The 15766-nt window shown below is 65.0% G+C and overlaps 1 protein-coding gene across 5 annotated transcripts in view; it reads left to right on the top strand.

Moving 5' to 3' along the window:
- Window positions 1-2144: 2144 nt before the first annotated feature.
- The window catches only part of ARID3A (AT-rich interaction domain 3A), a 30137-nt gene continuing 16515 nt past the window's right edge, over window positions 2145-15766 (top strand). The window contains exons 1-3 of one of the 5 annotated variants that reach the window (XM_025861183.2): window positions 2145-2301; window positions 5842-6490; window positions 7264-7600. In XM_025861183.2, coding sequence (XP_025716968.1) covers window positions 6084-6490; window positions 7264-7600 — 744 coding nt within the window. In that variant the 5' untranslated portion in view covers window positions 2145-2301; window positions 5842-6083. The other 4 variants (XM_025861182.2, XM_025861181.2, XM_073887293.1 and 1 more) reach the window with 4 other exon arrangements.

Below are 15766 nucleotides of genomic sequence, written 5' to 3'. Positions count from 1 at the left end.
GGAGAGACCCCCAGAGCAGCTGAGGCTCCAGTTTACATCAGGAGAGGGCACGGGCCCTCAGGTGACCCGGAAAGGGGACTCCAGCCAGGACAGCCACCAGTGCAAAGGCCCAGACGTGGGAATATGTTGGAGGAGGAAAAACATGGGCAGGAGGAGAGGGCAGGATTTGGGTGAGTTTTTAAGAGGGTGCCCCCACCCCCACCCCCGAGTGGGGAGCCGCCTGTTTTTTCTAGAAGGGTGTCCAAAACCCACACGGGCCCGGCAACATGGTGTGGCCAAGAAACCTTATAGGACTTGTGTCTCTGTACCCATTTCCCAGCTTTAGAAACAGAGACCAGAGAGGGGTCTGCACCAACTGGAAATCACGTAGCCAGGACTGTGCTGGAACCTGGGCCTGCTGCCCACTCCCCGCGGAGCCAGCAAGTCTGTGTATCAATTCCCAGCTCCCTCCCGGGGCTAAAAATAGGATCCCCCTCACTGGAGGCAGCTGGGAATCCTGCAGCCCCTCACCCTCTGGGGCTGGGCACCTCTGGGAGAGTATGGACAACAGCTTTCCCCTGGGAGATGGGGGAGGGGCAGCCCCCTCCTGCCCTTCCATGTACCCCCACCATGCCCCCCTCCTTTCGAACAGAAGTAAATATAATCCTCAAAACAACTCCACAAGGAATGAATTAACATGGGCTCATTTCACAGGGGGCAAACTGAGGCACAGAGCAGCCCACGCATCCAACCTGGGGTGGGGCAGGGGGGTGCATTCAGATCTGTTTGGCTCTTTGGTAGGAAAGAGGCTTTCCTGCACTTTGGAGAAGTGGGGCCTGGGGCCTGGACCACTGTGAGGGACCCAACTCACCTGGGTCTCCAGACGTCCCCCTCCTTGGACAGATGTCTCTGCCCCTCCCACTGGAGGGGGCGTAGGCAGGCAGCCGGGGCTGGGTGTTTAATAGCCTAAAGGTGGAGGCCCCTGCCACCTGCTACCGTTAGGCTCCAGGAGGCCCTGGGGCTGATGGGCAGGACTCCAGCCCTGGGGTAGGGGGTAGCTTCCCCCGAAACCCGCCCTGGCTTGTGAATCTCCACCCCCCACCCCCCAGAGCAGGAAGCCTGCAATTTGCCTGAGGCTTGATGTCCTGAAAAGGCGTCTGTGTGCCTTAGGGCACAGGGAGGGGGCTGCACGGGAAACCAGCAGTGAGGACCATGGACCCAAGCTCCACCCGATGGGACCCTTGAGACGTGCCCCCCCATGCCAAATGCCCCCCCCTCCCATTTGGCTCTTGTCCGGGTTGGGGCCTGGGTCTCTGCCCCCACGGATTGCCTCTGGGCCTCAGACCTGCAGAGCCCACACCCCATCCCCACTTTCCCCGTACCCCACTCTGTGCCTCTGTTTCCCTCTTCGAAACGGGGACATCAAGAGTCGCCCTACTTAAAGAAGTGAACACCGTGCACAGGGCTCACGGCAACGGCAGGCTCAGAATAGGAAAATTATTAAAATTATTATTACCGAGGAGATAATCTATCCTCCTAGAGGGTGACAGTCCTGCAGGGGTAGGGGTCGTCTCGACTTCACTAGGAGTCTTCCAGAGGACCAGCATGCACTCCGCCACCCCCACGATTCTGCTGGGTTAGTGTCCCCACGCCCCGCAGCCATTCCCTCTCCAAGACCCCTCCCCACCTTGCAGCGCCCCCATCTCAGGGCCCTGGTCTCCTCCCTGAGACCCCGGCCTGCTCTCATTTCTCGTTCTTGTGGCTCACGTCATCACCGGGTGTTGAATCCCCATTTTACAGATGTGGCAACGGAGGCTCTGCCGGGGGCGGGGGGGGGGGGGCGAACTCACTAGAGCCAGGTCTCTAGTCTATGGGACAGGGGTGAAACTCCGAGCTCGGTAGGGCAGGCCCATTCTAGGTGCCGGGGAAGATGGTGAAGGGGTCCCCAACCCGGCTCGGGTCCCTCCAGCCCTCCCCGGCGGAGGTCCAACCCCCTCCCCTCCCCCTCCGACGCTCCCAGTCCGGCCCGCGCCCTCCGCGCCCCGTGCGCTCGGGGCCTCGGCTCGCACTTTGCCCACCGTCCCTAGGCAGGGGGCGGGGCCTCCCGCGTCGCTGTTCCCCTTCCCTTTTTATTATTTATTATCATTTAAAGGGGCCGTGACCTGAAAATTTCTGGCCACTCTCTCCCCCTCCCCAACACCCCTGGGCTGGTGGTGCGTCTTCGGACCGAGTGCGGGGGGCGAGGGGGCGTCCGGGAAGGGGGAGGGGGCCTCGCGAGACCCCTCCCCGCGTCCCGGGCCGCAGCGCTGAATCACCGGCGAGGTATTTGCATCTGAGAGCGATTTGTCACCCGGTGATTTGTCTGCGGGGCGGTGAGCGCGCCGGCGGGGGGAGGGGAGGGGCGGGGGAGGCCGCGCGCGGGGAGACTCTTACCAATCGGGTCGGATGGGGGTGTAGACGCGGACTCGGCTGGCGGCTCGGTGAGTCGGCGCGCGGCACAAACCCGGCGGCGGCCGGGAGCCAGCAGCGCGCAGCTCGCGGCCCGGGCCGGAGGCCAGGCGCGGCCGGGGCAGGGCCGGACGCCAGGCGCAGGGCATGCGCCCCCCGAGCGGGCCCTGCGCGGTGAGGCGGGGGGGGAGGCTGGCCTTTTAAGTCGCGGGTTCCGGTCCTGGGTGGGCGCACTGCACCCGTGAAGCCAACGAAGGGGTCTCCAAAGTTGGGCAGGGACGTGGGTGGGGGTTCAGGACCGAGAAGGCGACTCTAGCGGGTCGGAGTTGGGGTGGGCTTCTCTGCGACCCCCCTCGGAGACCTCACCCCCCCCCACCACATTGCGCGAGGGCGATCGGGGGTCGCGAGTGAGCGCTGCCCCTCACCCCCCAGCGGAAGGAAGTGGTCTCTAGGAGCGCGCTGGGGGCTGCACTCCGGGCTCTTATCTCATTTTTTCTCCCCGGAATCGGGTGCTTTATTCCGGAGTCCCGAGGGGAGCGGGAGCGCCGGTTGGGGAGGGCAGTTCGCTGGCGACCCTCTCCAGCTCCGACTGCTTACTTATAAAGTGCCGGCTCCGGAGCCGAAAAGGACCCCTGGAGGGGGACCCCCACCATCCCCGCGCCCGGGCGGGGGTTCCGCGGGGCGGCCAGCACTCTGGCTGGGATCCCCGGGAAAAGCCTCCCTCCCTCGGTCAGTGCCCCCCAGACACAAAAGCGGGCGCAGGAAGCGCGGGGAGCGCGCGTTTGTCAACTCCAACGTTCGGCGTCCGACCCCAGGCGGCGGATTTGTCAATAATCTTCCGTTTTTAGTCGCCCGGGCCGGAGGGGTTGCCCCCCCCACCCCATGCAAATCGGTCGCTTTCCAAGAAGCCTTTGAAATCCGGACTGGGGTTTTTGTCGTCTTATTTCTTCTCTTTCTTCGGGTTTTCTTTTCTCACTTCCTCTGGGCCGCCCCCCTCCCGACTCTGCTAGCCCCCTCCCCAGCTTTCTGCCCCACCCCACCCCCTCTTCCCTTCGTGGAGTGAGGGGCCCCTTTCGCCACCCGCGGGCCCCAGCCTTGCACAACTCTTTAAATAACCGTGTTTTGCAAGGCCCCGGCCCGAGCGGGTGACCTCTCTCTCCGGGAGGCATTGGGGGGAGGGTGTGGCCCCGGATCCCTCTGGGCCCCTAGTCGGGTCCCAACGACCACCCAGCACCCCCACCCCTGCCTGGTCCCTGCCTGGGAATGCCTCTCCCTTGGGGTTGTCATAAAGTGGGGGTAGGGGCCGAGGACAAAGGGCTCTTGGGGGAGGGGTCTGGAGGGGGTGGGCGTCGCCAGCTTAGGGTTAATGGCGGCCATGGGGGCCCCAGGCACGGCCCAGGGGAGCTCTGGGGTTCCCACCTGCCCCCTCCACCAGCCCCAACGTGGAGGCCTGCCCTGCTCCCCTCCCCCACTGGGCGACCCGGAAGGGTCATTAAACCCAGCAGGCCTGGGGGTGGGAGGCTGGGGGGGGAGTGGCTTCCTCTGGCCTCTTCCTTCTGCCCCCCAAAGAGGAGGGGGGGCGTTGCCTGGAGCGTTTCCGTGGGGAGGGGGGGCTTGTCTTGAAGTTGTCAAATGTGGGGGAGGGGTAGTGGACTGGACTAGACACTGGGCGTGAAATGTCCCCTCAGCACTTCTTAGGGCTCGTGGGGGGGTGACCACCAGTCCTGGGAGGGGACGGAGAGTGGGGGGCTGGGTGCTACTTTGCTGCCTCTAAGGACAGACAGTATTGGTCAGTCTCCAGCACTGGGGTCTCTGAGAGGGTCTTTGTGCCCTGAGACCCCTGCCCCTGCTGGATACTGAGATCCTTTGGGGACATGTCCCACCCCCATTTCCCACATTGGGCCACCCACCTGCCCCCCCACACTGCCCTTTCACCCATCCGGAAGAAAGCTGCAGGGGGTCTGGGGAGAAAGTGGAGGGCCACTGAGCCTCCCTGACTGGTGGGGTCTATAGTGCAAAATTCCCCTGAGTGGGGTCAGTTCCGCTTCGGGGGTCAGCATAGGAGTTGGGAGGGTGGCCAGCCTGGTGAGTGAGCATCAGCTAGCTCTAGCTACCGGGAACCTCTTCCCTCTGGCTCCTCATGTAGCAGGGGTCCCTGTCTGCCCCAGGAGTGGCTTAGGGGTTCATTTGCTGGGTCAGGGGCAGCCTCCTGCCCCCTGCCTTCCGTGCCCCCTCCCTGTGAGGTACTCTCTGGGCTGTCACTGCTGGGCCTGTTGGGTTCTGCCCGGTTGGTTTTACAGGCGGCCTGGGCGGGTGGGGGTGTGGCCAGGGCTGGGGTGGGGGGCTGGGGTGGGACCTGCACCCTTCTGTCCTGGCCCAGCTCTGCCAGGTTCCGGATGCCCCTGCCTGAGATGCTGGCAGTTAGGGTTGGTGGTGGTCTGGGGAGACCCCAGGCTGGGGCACAGCTCCTCGCATTCTGGGATGTGTTGGCCCCCCTTGGGGTCCCAAAGAGCAGGAGGACTCCCCTGCAGAGGTCATGTGGGGTGGTGAGAGAGGTTGTGATGTCACGCAGACCCTGGTTCCGGTCCCAGCCTTGCCTGGAACCTGCTCTGCGTCCTCCCAACAGCGCATCTGCGGGCCTCAGTTTTTCTTATGCCTAATGTGGGGATTGCCCAGCGCCTCCTTCCCTAGCGCGGACAGGGTGCCTGCTGTGTAGCTGCTTGAGCACAGAGAGGTGGGCGCCATCAGGACACCATCTTGCAGATGGGGAAACTGAGGCCCAGAGAGGCTGAGGCTTAGGGATGAGGTGGGAGCATGAGGGAGGCCCTGTAAACAAGAAGCACTCACTCTGGGTCAGCCATTGTCTTAGTTTAGCCTCGAGGGGGTGGTGCCTGGAGCCATCTGCAGCAGGGGCTGCGAGCCGCAGGGGGTGCGAGCCGCAGGGGGTGCGAGCCGCAGGGGGTGCGAGCCACAGGGGGTGTGAGCAGTGCCTGGAACTCAGAACCAGAACCCGGAACCCATCTGGACTCTGGTGTCTGGTAACTGGCTATAGCCAATCAGAGGCCAGGGATGCCCAGTCCTCCTGCTCTGTTTGTGAAGCAATAATCCGAGGTCTTCCCGGAGAGGTGTGGTCGGTAACTGCATGTTTTTCTGTGGCCCTGAGGGTGGGGGTCGCCTCGAGACCCTTGGGAGCTCAGTGGGGGCTGACCCTGCTTTCCAGCCTGCTGGAGGGCAGACAGAAGGGGGCAGATGGGGAGAGCACCATCTCCCACCTCCAGGGAGGCTTCCTGGTTTGCACCCTCATGGGAATGGATGGGAGGGATTTTCCCAGAGGCCTCTGGGGTCTGACCTCAGTGGGGAGGATGGGGCCGAGGAGCCCAGGAGGGGTCTGATGATCTGTCTTGCTGCCCCCAGGTTTCTGCAAACCCGTGAATGAGCCAGACACCCGCCGCTGTTACCTGGTGCCTGGCGTGAGGAGGAGGCAGCGCTGACATGCCCTCAGCCTGAACCCGGCGGCCCCCGCCCCCACCCCCGCCACCCTGCACTGTCCCAGCTCCCCTGAGGCCCCCACACTGCAGTGCGGCCAGGCCCCCTCCCCACAGGGGCCGCCCCTGCTGCCCACCTCTGGTGCCCGGGGCGGCCCGGCCCGCAGGGCCATGAAGCTGCAGGCTGTAATGGAGACCCTCCTGCAGCGGCAGCAGCGGGCACGCCAGGAGCTGGAGGCCCGGCAGCCCCCGCCGCCCCTGCCGCCCCCGCCGGCCGAGCTCCCTGCTGGCCCCCCGGCCCGTGGCAGGGCCGCCCCGGAGGAGGACAGAGAGCCAGAGAAGGCCCGGATGCAGCGGGCCCAGATGGCTGCGCTGGCCGCCATGCGGGCAGCGGCTGCAGGCCTCGGACCCGCACCAAGCCCCAGCGGCTCGGAGGACGGGCCCCCCAGCTTGGAGGGTGAGGACACGGCCCAGGAAGGGGCGCCAGGCTCACCTGCCCCACCTGGCCGAGGCAGGGCGGCACCGGGACACGCTGAAGGCGACGGGCACTTGGAGGACGTGGGCTCCGAGGGCGACCTGTGAGTTGGGGGTCTGTGGGCTACGCACCGCACAAGCATCCATTGAGTGTTTGATGCATCCCAGGCAGCTCTAGGACAAGACCCCGTCCTGCTGCCGACCGCCGAGATCAGCTCTGTCCTTTAGAACTCCCTGGGGGAGGGTGGAGACGTGTGCAGCCTAGGACCTGCCCCTCACAGGCGGCGGGGCATCTGGGTTTGTAGCTTTAGTCCGTCTTGATTTAAATGGACCAGCCCCTTGTGGCCAGGAGCTCCAGTGCCCTGTGAGGCTCCAGCTGATGCAGTGGTCCGGGGGAACCCGCGCAGAGTGGGCGTTGGCTGGCTTGTGGACGTCCACCGTGGACGTGTTCCACGTGGATCCAGTGCAGGCCTCCAGCTGAGTGTGGGCGAGCCCCCAGTGGGATCATCCCGGGAAAACGTCCAGTAAGCGGAGAAGCAGGGTGGCTGTGGGTTTTGACAAGGAAATAAAGGAGGGGTGTGCGTTGGGGGGGTGTCCGGGGCTGGGAACGGCGTGCCTGGCAGAAGGAACAGCCAGAGCCAAGGCCCTGAGGCAGGACCTGCCTAGGTATTTCCAAGGCCCACCGAGGAAACCTGTGCGACAGCGGGCGGGGGGGTCAGCGGGTGTGCAGCCCGCGCCCCTCGCGGCACCTGGAGCAGGTGGGGCCGCTCCCCCATGTTGGGAGGGCGAGATGGAGCCCCGGCGAGCAGCAGACCCTGCCGTGGGGCTGGAGCCCGCGGGCGCCGTCCGCCTGACCTGCACCCTCTGCCTGCCCCAGGAAGCCAAAATGGGAGGAGGAGGATGACCTGGAGGACGACCTGGAGGACGACCTGGAGGAGGAGGAAGAGGAGGAGGAGGAGGAGGAGGAGGAGGAGGAGGACTTCGAGGGCGAGGAGGGGCTGGGGCCACCCGGCCCTTCAGGTCTGGGCCCCACAGCCCTCGTCCCCCGCAGGGCCCCGCCGTCCCAGGCCTTCCGTGGCGACAGCGGGCCCCGGGCGCTTGGCCAGGAGCGCCAGGGGGCCAGCCTGGCCCACTCTGGAGGGGCTGCCCACGGGGCGCCCCAGCTGCCGCCACCCGACCACGGGGACTGGACCTACGAGGAGCAGTTCAAGCAGGTGTGCTGTGCGTCGCGCGGGGCTGCGGGCTGGGGTGCGCTGCCCGGTCCTGACAGCGGGCCCACGCCAGCCAGGCACCCGGGGAGCCCCGCGGACAGCCTGTGGGCGGGATGGGCCGGCTGTGGAGCGCACCACGCGTGCACAGGAGGGGGGACCCCAGCCTGGAGGGAGACGCGCGGGGGCTGCACGGTCCCGACCCCGGAGGGAGACGCGCGGGGGCTGCACGGTCCCGACCCCGGAGGGAGACGCGCGGGGGCTGCACGGTTCCGACCCCGGAGGGAGACGCGCGGGGGCTGCACGGTGTCTGCCCCAGAAGGGCCCGCAGACAGACAGCCAGGAACGGGACTCTGGGCTGAGGGAGGTGCCCAGGCAGAGGCCACGCGCTGGCCCAGGCTTGGCACGGGCCCACGGGTGGGGGGCGAGGCCCAGCGGGTGGACGTGCGGGCAGAGAGCTGGGGGCTTGGGGACGAGAACCCGAGGCCTGGTCAGTTGGTGTGGTGTCTGGTCGTTAGAGGCCACGGCAGTTGGTTGAGCAGGGGGTGGCCACGTTGGTGTGGACTGCCGAGAAGCTCCCTGGGGCTGCAGAGGGGCGGGGAGGAAGCAGGGCCGTCCTGGTGCCTTCCCTGCAGGCGGCCAGGGCAGAGGAAGTGGCCGGGCGGGGGACCCTTTGAAGTTGGGCCGAGCTGGGCTGGGCAGATGGAAACCAGATGGCGTCCGGCCGGGCTCACATTCCAGTCCGTGGCCAGCTGGGCCCTGCCCCGACCTCCAGGAGTGGCCGGTGGGGACCTGGCCTCCCCAGCCCAGTGGCCTAGTAGCCTGAGTTTTCCAGGTCTCCACGGGCTGTGGACAGGCCCGTGTGTGAGAGCCAGGAGCTGGCTGTGTGTGGCCTCAGGGCGGCCCCCGCTGGATGCTGGCCTCCCAGAGCTGGCTCTGGGCCCCTCCTGGAGGGCTCTCGAGGCCCGCCTGGCGTGTGGGACCTCCAGAGGGATGGGACCGAGGGCCACCGGCCTCCCCTCTGAGCCTCACCTGGGGAGCAGAGCACGTGGCTCCGGCCGCCCTCAGAGCTTTGAGTCAGGCTGAAGACAGATAAAGCAGGGAAGCGGGCCGGACACACGCCGAGGGGGCCGGGCAGGGGCTCCCGTGGTGAGAGTACAGTGCCTGGAGGCAGCAGGGGAGCTGGCCAGACGGCAGGGCCTGCCCAGGTGTCTGGCTTGGGTGGGGCAGTGCTGAGGGCTGGGCGACAGCCAGCAGACATGGCCTGTCTGGCCGTGGCCGGCGCCCCCCACACGCCCTCCTGCTGGAGGCTCCGCCCCTGCGTGTGGACCCCAGGCTGAGTGTGGGTGTGGGGGGACGGCCCCACCCTGCCCCCTGCCTCAGTGTCTCTCCCCTTCAGGACTGGGTCCCTGCCCGTCCCATTTTGCAGATGAGATACCCGAGCCACCAGTGCCTCGCCCTGATTCAGAGTAACACACAGGCCACGATGGGCAAGTTATATTTACTTGTTCACCGAGTATGTATGGGGAGTACGGGCTTGGGGGCTGGAGCTGGACAGATCCCCCCGCCCCCTGCATTATAGGGCCCCTGCCGGGCCACACAGTCCTTGTGAGGACCCACAAGCCCCCAACCCTGCTCAGTGGCCTTAGCCCCTGGGGGTAGGCCAGGCCAGGCCTGGGGTTGAGAGGCCCAGACCCCAAAGCCCCCTGGGCATGCCAGGAACAAAGGGCCACAGGACCCATTGTCCCACTTGCCTGGGATGCCCAGGGGTGGGGAAGCGGAAGCCAGAGGGAGTCAGGGGACCCAAAGGCACAGAGTCTCAGCACCTTGTCGAGCACCTCCTAGATGTGTGGCTCCCCTGTGTGTGGAGGTCAGCCTCCGAGTAACCGGACAGCCTTGCCGAGGCGGTCAGGGAGATGTGGTCTGGCATCTTTAGCTGGGGGGGGGGTGTGGGGGGGAGAGGCCTCTCGGGATATGCCATTTGGGTCGAGCCTCGCAGAAGGACGGACCGTGCACCTGGCAGAGAAAGTGGCCTGGGCAAAGGCCCTGGGGCAGGACTGACATTGGCATGTGTGTGTGTGTGTAGAGGCCAGATGCTGCCAGGTTGGGCCCTGCAGGAGATAGGATTGGATTCTGAGAAAATGGGGGCCCAGGGAGGCTCTGAGCAGGTGGGGGGGCCTGCCCTGCAGTACTGGGATCTTCTTCCTGCCCGTTCGGGGCAGGGCCAGCTGCCGGCACTGCCCTCCTGCCCAGGCGGCCAAGCACCTGCGTGGCCAGTGTCAGCAGTGTCCTGGGCCCAGCCCGCCCAGCAGACGTCGGGCTGTGTTGACTCTGGCGTCTTCCCCACAGCCTTCCTGGCACGTGGCAGCCTAGCCGGCCAGCCGCCCACTTGGCACCATGTCTGCCTCTTCCTCCCCAGTCTTGGCAGGGCCTGGGGCCGACTTCCCCTACAAACCCTCGATAGCCATGAAGTTCCGCCATAGGCTACAGGTCTCGGGCCGGCCAGGCTGGGGAGGGACCTGGAGCAGCAGGCTCGTGGCCACAGAACCTTCCCTTGAAACGTTGCTGCCTCAGTGCTGTGGGGCCCTGGGGACATGGACGGACGGAGGCCAGCACGTCTAGAGCCACTGGCCGGGGACCGGGCATGTCGCGGGCAGTGATTAGGATCTTAGTCTCTTGGCATCAATCAGACGGGGGCATCCCGGTGACAGCCTGGTGGCTTCCGGTCACCAGCACAGCTGTGCCTGGGCTCTAGAAAGTGCGCCTCCCAGCAGGCCTTAACCTCAGAGAATATGGATCTTTGGTCTCAACAGCTCAAGCTTTGGGATTGTTTTCAACACCTTTACTGAGATCAGACTCACATAGCACATAATTCACCCACTGAAAGTGTGAGATTCAGTGGTTTTTGGTGTTTTCACAGAGTTATGCAGCCATCACCAGGTTATTTTACGACATTATGTCACCTCAGACATAAACCTTTGTAAATGTATTTTTTAGCTAATACCCCACCCTCTCCCCGGCCCCCACGAGCCCCCTTCCCGTCCGCGGATGAGCCTGTTCTGGACGTGTCATCCACGTGGACTCACACACCTGTGTCTGGTTCCCTCCCTGAGCGTCATGGGCTCAGGGTCCGTCCCCGGGGCTGCGTGTGTGGGCGCCTCGCTCCTGCTCACAGCTGAGGGACGCCCCTGTGCCTAGGGGACACGTTCTGTTTGTCCATTCACCTGCTGATGGACACTTCTACCTTGGACTGACGTGAATCGGGCTGCTGTGAGTTGGGTTGCCATGAGTCGGGTTGCTGTGAAGGGTTGCTGTGAGTCAGGCTGCCGTGAGTCGGGTTGCTGTGAGTCGGGTTGCTCTGAAGGGTTGCTGTGAGTCGGGTTGCTGTGAGTCGGGTTGTTGTGAAGGGTTGCTGTGAGTCAGGCTGCTGTGAGTCGGGCTACCGTGAGTCGGGTTGCTGTGAAGGGTTGCTGTGAGTCAGGCTGCTGTGAGTTGGGCTGCCATGAACATGTGTGCATGTCTTTTGTGTGGACGAGTGTTTCCAGCTCTTGTGGGCACATAGCTAGGTCGGGCGGTACCGCTGGGTCGGGCGGTAACACTGTGATTGGCCTCTCGGGGACCGGGGACTACTTCCCACAGCGGCTGTACTGTTTGCCTTCCCGTGACCGCACGAGGCTCCAACCTCTCCATGGCCTTGCCAGCACCCGTGATTACGACTTGGCTGCCGAAGTCACGGTGGGGTGGCGTGCGTCTCGCTGTGGTTTTGGTTTGCGTTGAATGCTGGGATATTTCCCCCTGCTTTTCAAGGTGACGTCCGTCCACTGCGTAACGTGTCAGTGAGCTCAGAGATGTAGAGGGCACTGTTGTAGCTGAGACTTGTCACTGGCCGTGCAGGAAGCAGACCGAGCCTGTCACCTGTGTCCCTGTATGCCCCTGATCCCACAGGGAAGGGCAGCCGGGGGCTCTTCTTGCACCGACCGAGAGGGATACGGGTGGTGAGTCGCCTGCCCACAGCGACACGGAGTCGGTGTCAGAGCTGGGACTGGGCCTAGCATGCACCGGAGGAGTGGACTGATGGGTGGGGGGCCCCCTGGCTGCAGGAGTTGGGGGCACTGGGGTCCCTGGGCCTCTGTCTCCTTTGCTGTAGAGACAGTGGGTCCAGGGCCTGGACACACACAGGCGCACAGGCGGGAAAAGCCACCGGAGACCTCTGTGTCCTCACGGGGGACCCTGCCCGGCCCCCTCCCCTCCCCGGGCCTGTGTGATGCCCGTGTGTGTCCTTCTCCCGCGCAGCAAGCACGGCCCACATGGAGGTGAGACTGTGGCCTCAGAGGTGTTCTCCTCAAGAGGCTCGGGTCCCGTTTGGTGTTTTTTTAGCCCATTTGGTGCATGTAGGTGTTTCTATTTAATTTATTTTTTTTTAAGTTTTTATTTATTCATTTGAGATACAGAGAGAGGGAGAGAGCATGAGCAGGGAGAGAGGCAGAGGGAGAAGCAGGCTTCCCGCTGAGCTAGGAGCCCGATGCGGGACTCGATCCCAGGACCCCGGGATCATGACCCGAGGCGAAGGCAGACGCTTAACCATCTGAGCCACCCAGGCGCCCCCGGCGCCCCACATGTAGGTGGTTTCAGCCACGGGAAATAGACGTGTGTGCGTTTTTAAGTCCATTTTTGATTCCAAAAGTAGCACTTGGTACCATTCTCCTAGGAGGAAGAACAGAGAATGTGGTGTTCTGGGGCCGCCGCTCCCCAGCATCACTCTGTGTCGCTCTGTGGGCCCGAGCGCTCTCCATCCTGGGTTCTCTTTAGCAACTGTCGTTTCCTCGTGGGGCTGACAGCAACACGCTGGCCGGTTTCCCTGTTTCCCTGTTGTAAACAACGCTGCAGTGAACATCTCTGAGCTCCCGAAAGCTGGCCAGGCAATGTGAGGTGGAGGCACGGGTGGGAATTGTGGGGGCTCCGGGCTCGGGAAGGAGTGGGGAGGTGGTCTCTTTATCCTGCCTGGGAACCTCCCAGGCTGCCGGGAGCCACAGCTGGACACAGGCACTCCCAGCCCTTAGGGATCAGGGCTGGGCTAGAGGAAGGAGGAACGGGCTTTGGGGCTGGGGCTTTGCAGGATGTGTAAGAGTTTGCCAGACAGACAGGGAAGGATGTGCAAGAGTTTGCCAGATAGAGTCTGCATCTTGAGAACAGTGTGGCTGGGACATAAAGTGGGAGGGGAAAGGGTGCACAGACATTAGGGCAAGCAGAAGGTGGGCTCAAAGGGGGGCCTTGGCAGGGTTTGGGGCTGGGGAGCTGTGAGAGGAAGGAGGACCCTCCTAGGACCTGTGATCTGGGCAGGACAGGGAGAGGCTAGGCCTGCAGGGCCAGGGGAGAAGCATGAGAATTTTTCTGGTGGAAGCAGGTGTTCTGAATAGAGGGCACAGCCTGGGCAAAGGTTTAGAGGTCAGACGCTAGGTCCTGGACCCGGGGACATCCATCTGATGTGCTTGGGGCAGAGTGGGCTGGGGGCCAGGCCCTGGGTGTCCCGGGGGCTGGCTGGGGCACCGGGCATCTTCCTGGGGCTGTGCGCCCGGGGGCGGGGAGGGTGTCGGGAAGCCCCTGGGAACTCAGCCCACCCCGCCTGGGACGGCGCCTCCCTCATCAAAGCTGCTGTGGCTCCTGGCACAGAGCCAGCAGGCCGTGGCGGGCACGGGGAGGGTGCCCGCCCACCAGCCCCTGGCACCGTGCCTCTGCCCGTGCCAGCCCTGGGAACCGCACTGACTCAGCCGGAAGAACCTTATCTGGCCCTTGCGCTGCCACCAACCACCCAGTCACCACTGTGGGGTCACGGCCGCCGGGGCCTGGCCCCACGCCCACCATCCGCTCCCCTCCCTCGTGGCTGTTGCCAAGTGCCCGGCCCGCCCCACGCTTTCTAATAACACACGCAGCTGCTGGAGGGAGTGGTGCCCGGCGGGCAGTGTCCACATGTGCATCCCGTCGTGAGCCCCATGGGGTCTGGCCTGCTGACGTGGGCAGGCACGTGGTCCCCGTGAGCTGGGGGGGGTGGGGGTCCGTGTCTGCTGGGGTCTGTGCCCGGCTGGGCCAGGCCCCGTGGGTGTCTGGGAGCCACACGTGTGCTCGTGCCGTGGCTCTCCCGTGTGTGTCGTCGGCACGTTCTGGGGCCGCGAGCTTCCTGCAGCGTCTCTTAGGTGTATCTGTCACCTTAGAAGCCTGTTGGTGTGTCCGCACGCCGGGTGTGTTTGTGGACAAGTGCACGAGCCCCACGTGGCCCGTCCCCACCTCTCACGGATGCGTGGGTGTGTGTCCTGGGGTCTGGACGCAGCGGAGGAAGGCTGGGCCACGTATCCCAGTGCGTGTGGAGCCCCCTACTCACACGTTCCCTGGCCCCACGTGTGACGGGGTGACGCTGCCCTGTGGCTGTGGGTCTGTGGTGCGTGTGTGAGTGTGTGTGTGCGGCTGGGCCCCCACGTGCGTCTGCGTGCCCGCCCCCTGCCCCACAGGCTCACCTTGCCCCGTGAAGCGTGAGGTCGAGGGGGAGCCATTAACCATTAGCCAGAAGTCACGGCGTCCGGTCAGCGGTTTGAATTGGTTGACCCCGGACCTGCCTGCCCATAGCTGATGCCCGCCTGGAGCCCAAGGTGTGAACAGGGCCGGGCTTGGTCCCTTCTTCCCCCTGCGCCGTGGGGTCTTGGGCAGTGGTGCACTATCTCTGATCGCGGGCGCCATCAAGATGCTTGGCTCACTCTGAGTCAGAGACCCTCCCCTCCCGAAGTTTTCGGACCCCGAGGGCCAGCGCCACCCGACGGCGACTTGGAGGGGAGTCCTCCCGGCTGCTCGCAGCCACCCAGTGACCCCGTTGACCGAGGCTGTCGCCCTGTTGGGCTGTGCTCCAAGCTGGGTCAGGGGAGCAGCTGGGGGTGCGGGCTGGTGGGTGGGCACGCGCGGAGGGCGGGACACGGCCCGCCCCTTCTCCGCTCACCAGGCTGCACGCGGACAGAGGACAATTGGGGGTCACAGGGTTAAATGGTAACCAGTCTGCCTATTGAAGGCCCCAGCGCAGGACGCGGCCCCGCCGCCGGCAGGGCTGGCAGGGGTCTTGTGGGGCTGAGGGGGGCGGCAGGGGCGGAGAGTCGGCATCGCCCACCACCCCTGCAGGCCCAGCGCCTAGCACCCTGGAGACACATCCCGCCCTCCCAGATAATAAAAACCCACATTCCAGGAAGAAACGCACCGTGAAGTGAATGGCCGTCCCCCAAACTCTGCCCAGACGTCAGACGTGGCTTTGTTTGGGAATAGGGTCTTCGCGGGTGTCATTTTAAGACGGACTCCCCCGGAGTAGCCTGGGCCCTGAATCCAGTGATAGGTGTCTTGGTAAGAAGAGAGGCCCACAGGCAGGCCTCAGGGGGCTGTGGGCCTGAGGGGCACAGGACACGGAGGCCCCGGCCTTCTGTAGACCCTCCTTTGAGGATTGGCTTGGGACCAGGGACTCTGATGGTCCCACTGATGGACTCATGGGACCGGGTTAGGGCAGAAAGGCCAGGCCGCGCGCCATGAGCGTGCGTGCCCGAGCCGGGGCCTTCCTGGGCAGCAGCCTCTCTTGTGGGCACTGGGACGCATCTGTGAACAGCGGGCATAGGCGGCTGATCCGTGGTGTGGGGGTGGGGGTGTGGGGCCCAGTGGGCTGGGCGGGCACAGTGGCGAGGGCGGGCTGTCTGGGGCCATTATCTGCCAGCGAGCTAGGGTGTGTCTGTGTTTGTGTCTGCTTGGACGGGTGTGTCCGTGCATGGGGGGGACCATGTCGGGGTGGCGTGGCCTGCCCAACCGTGGGGAGGGCCACGGGTGCGTGGGGAGGGTCCGCGTGTGCCCAGACGGGGGTAGGCGGGTCTGTGCGGCCATGGTCAGGTAGAGGTCCAGGTGGAGGGCTGTGTGGGTGCGTCTGGATGGGGCCACGGGTCTTGGGGTGGCTCTCCAGGTGGGGTTTCCGTGGGGGTGGGTTTCGCATCTCTGTCCGGGCTGGAGTGGCAGGGAGTGGCCATGGGCCCCTGTTCCTGGTCAAGCTGTGTCAGCGTCTGCCCCCCAGGAGGGGTCTCTGAGGGTCCCCACCCTGTTAGGCTGTGCCTCCAAACCTCCACCCCGAGTAAGGGTGCCAAGCCCATTGCTGCAGACGTG

Source organism: Callorhinus ursinus, unplaced genomic scaffold, assembly GCF_003265705.2.
Source record: "Callorhinus ursinus isolate GAN/ISIS: 27379988/994484 unplaced genomic scaffold, GSC_fseal_2.0 scaffold77, whole genome shotgun sequence".
Lineage (NCBI taxonomy): Eukaryota > Metazoa > Chordata > Mammalia > Carnivora > Otariidae > Callorhinus > Callorhinus ursinus.
Note: the sequence above shows the minus strand (reverse complement) of the source record. Positions and strands in the feature narration are given on the sequence as shown.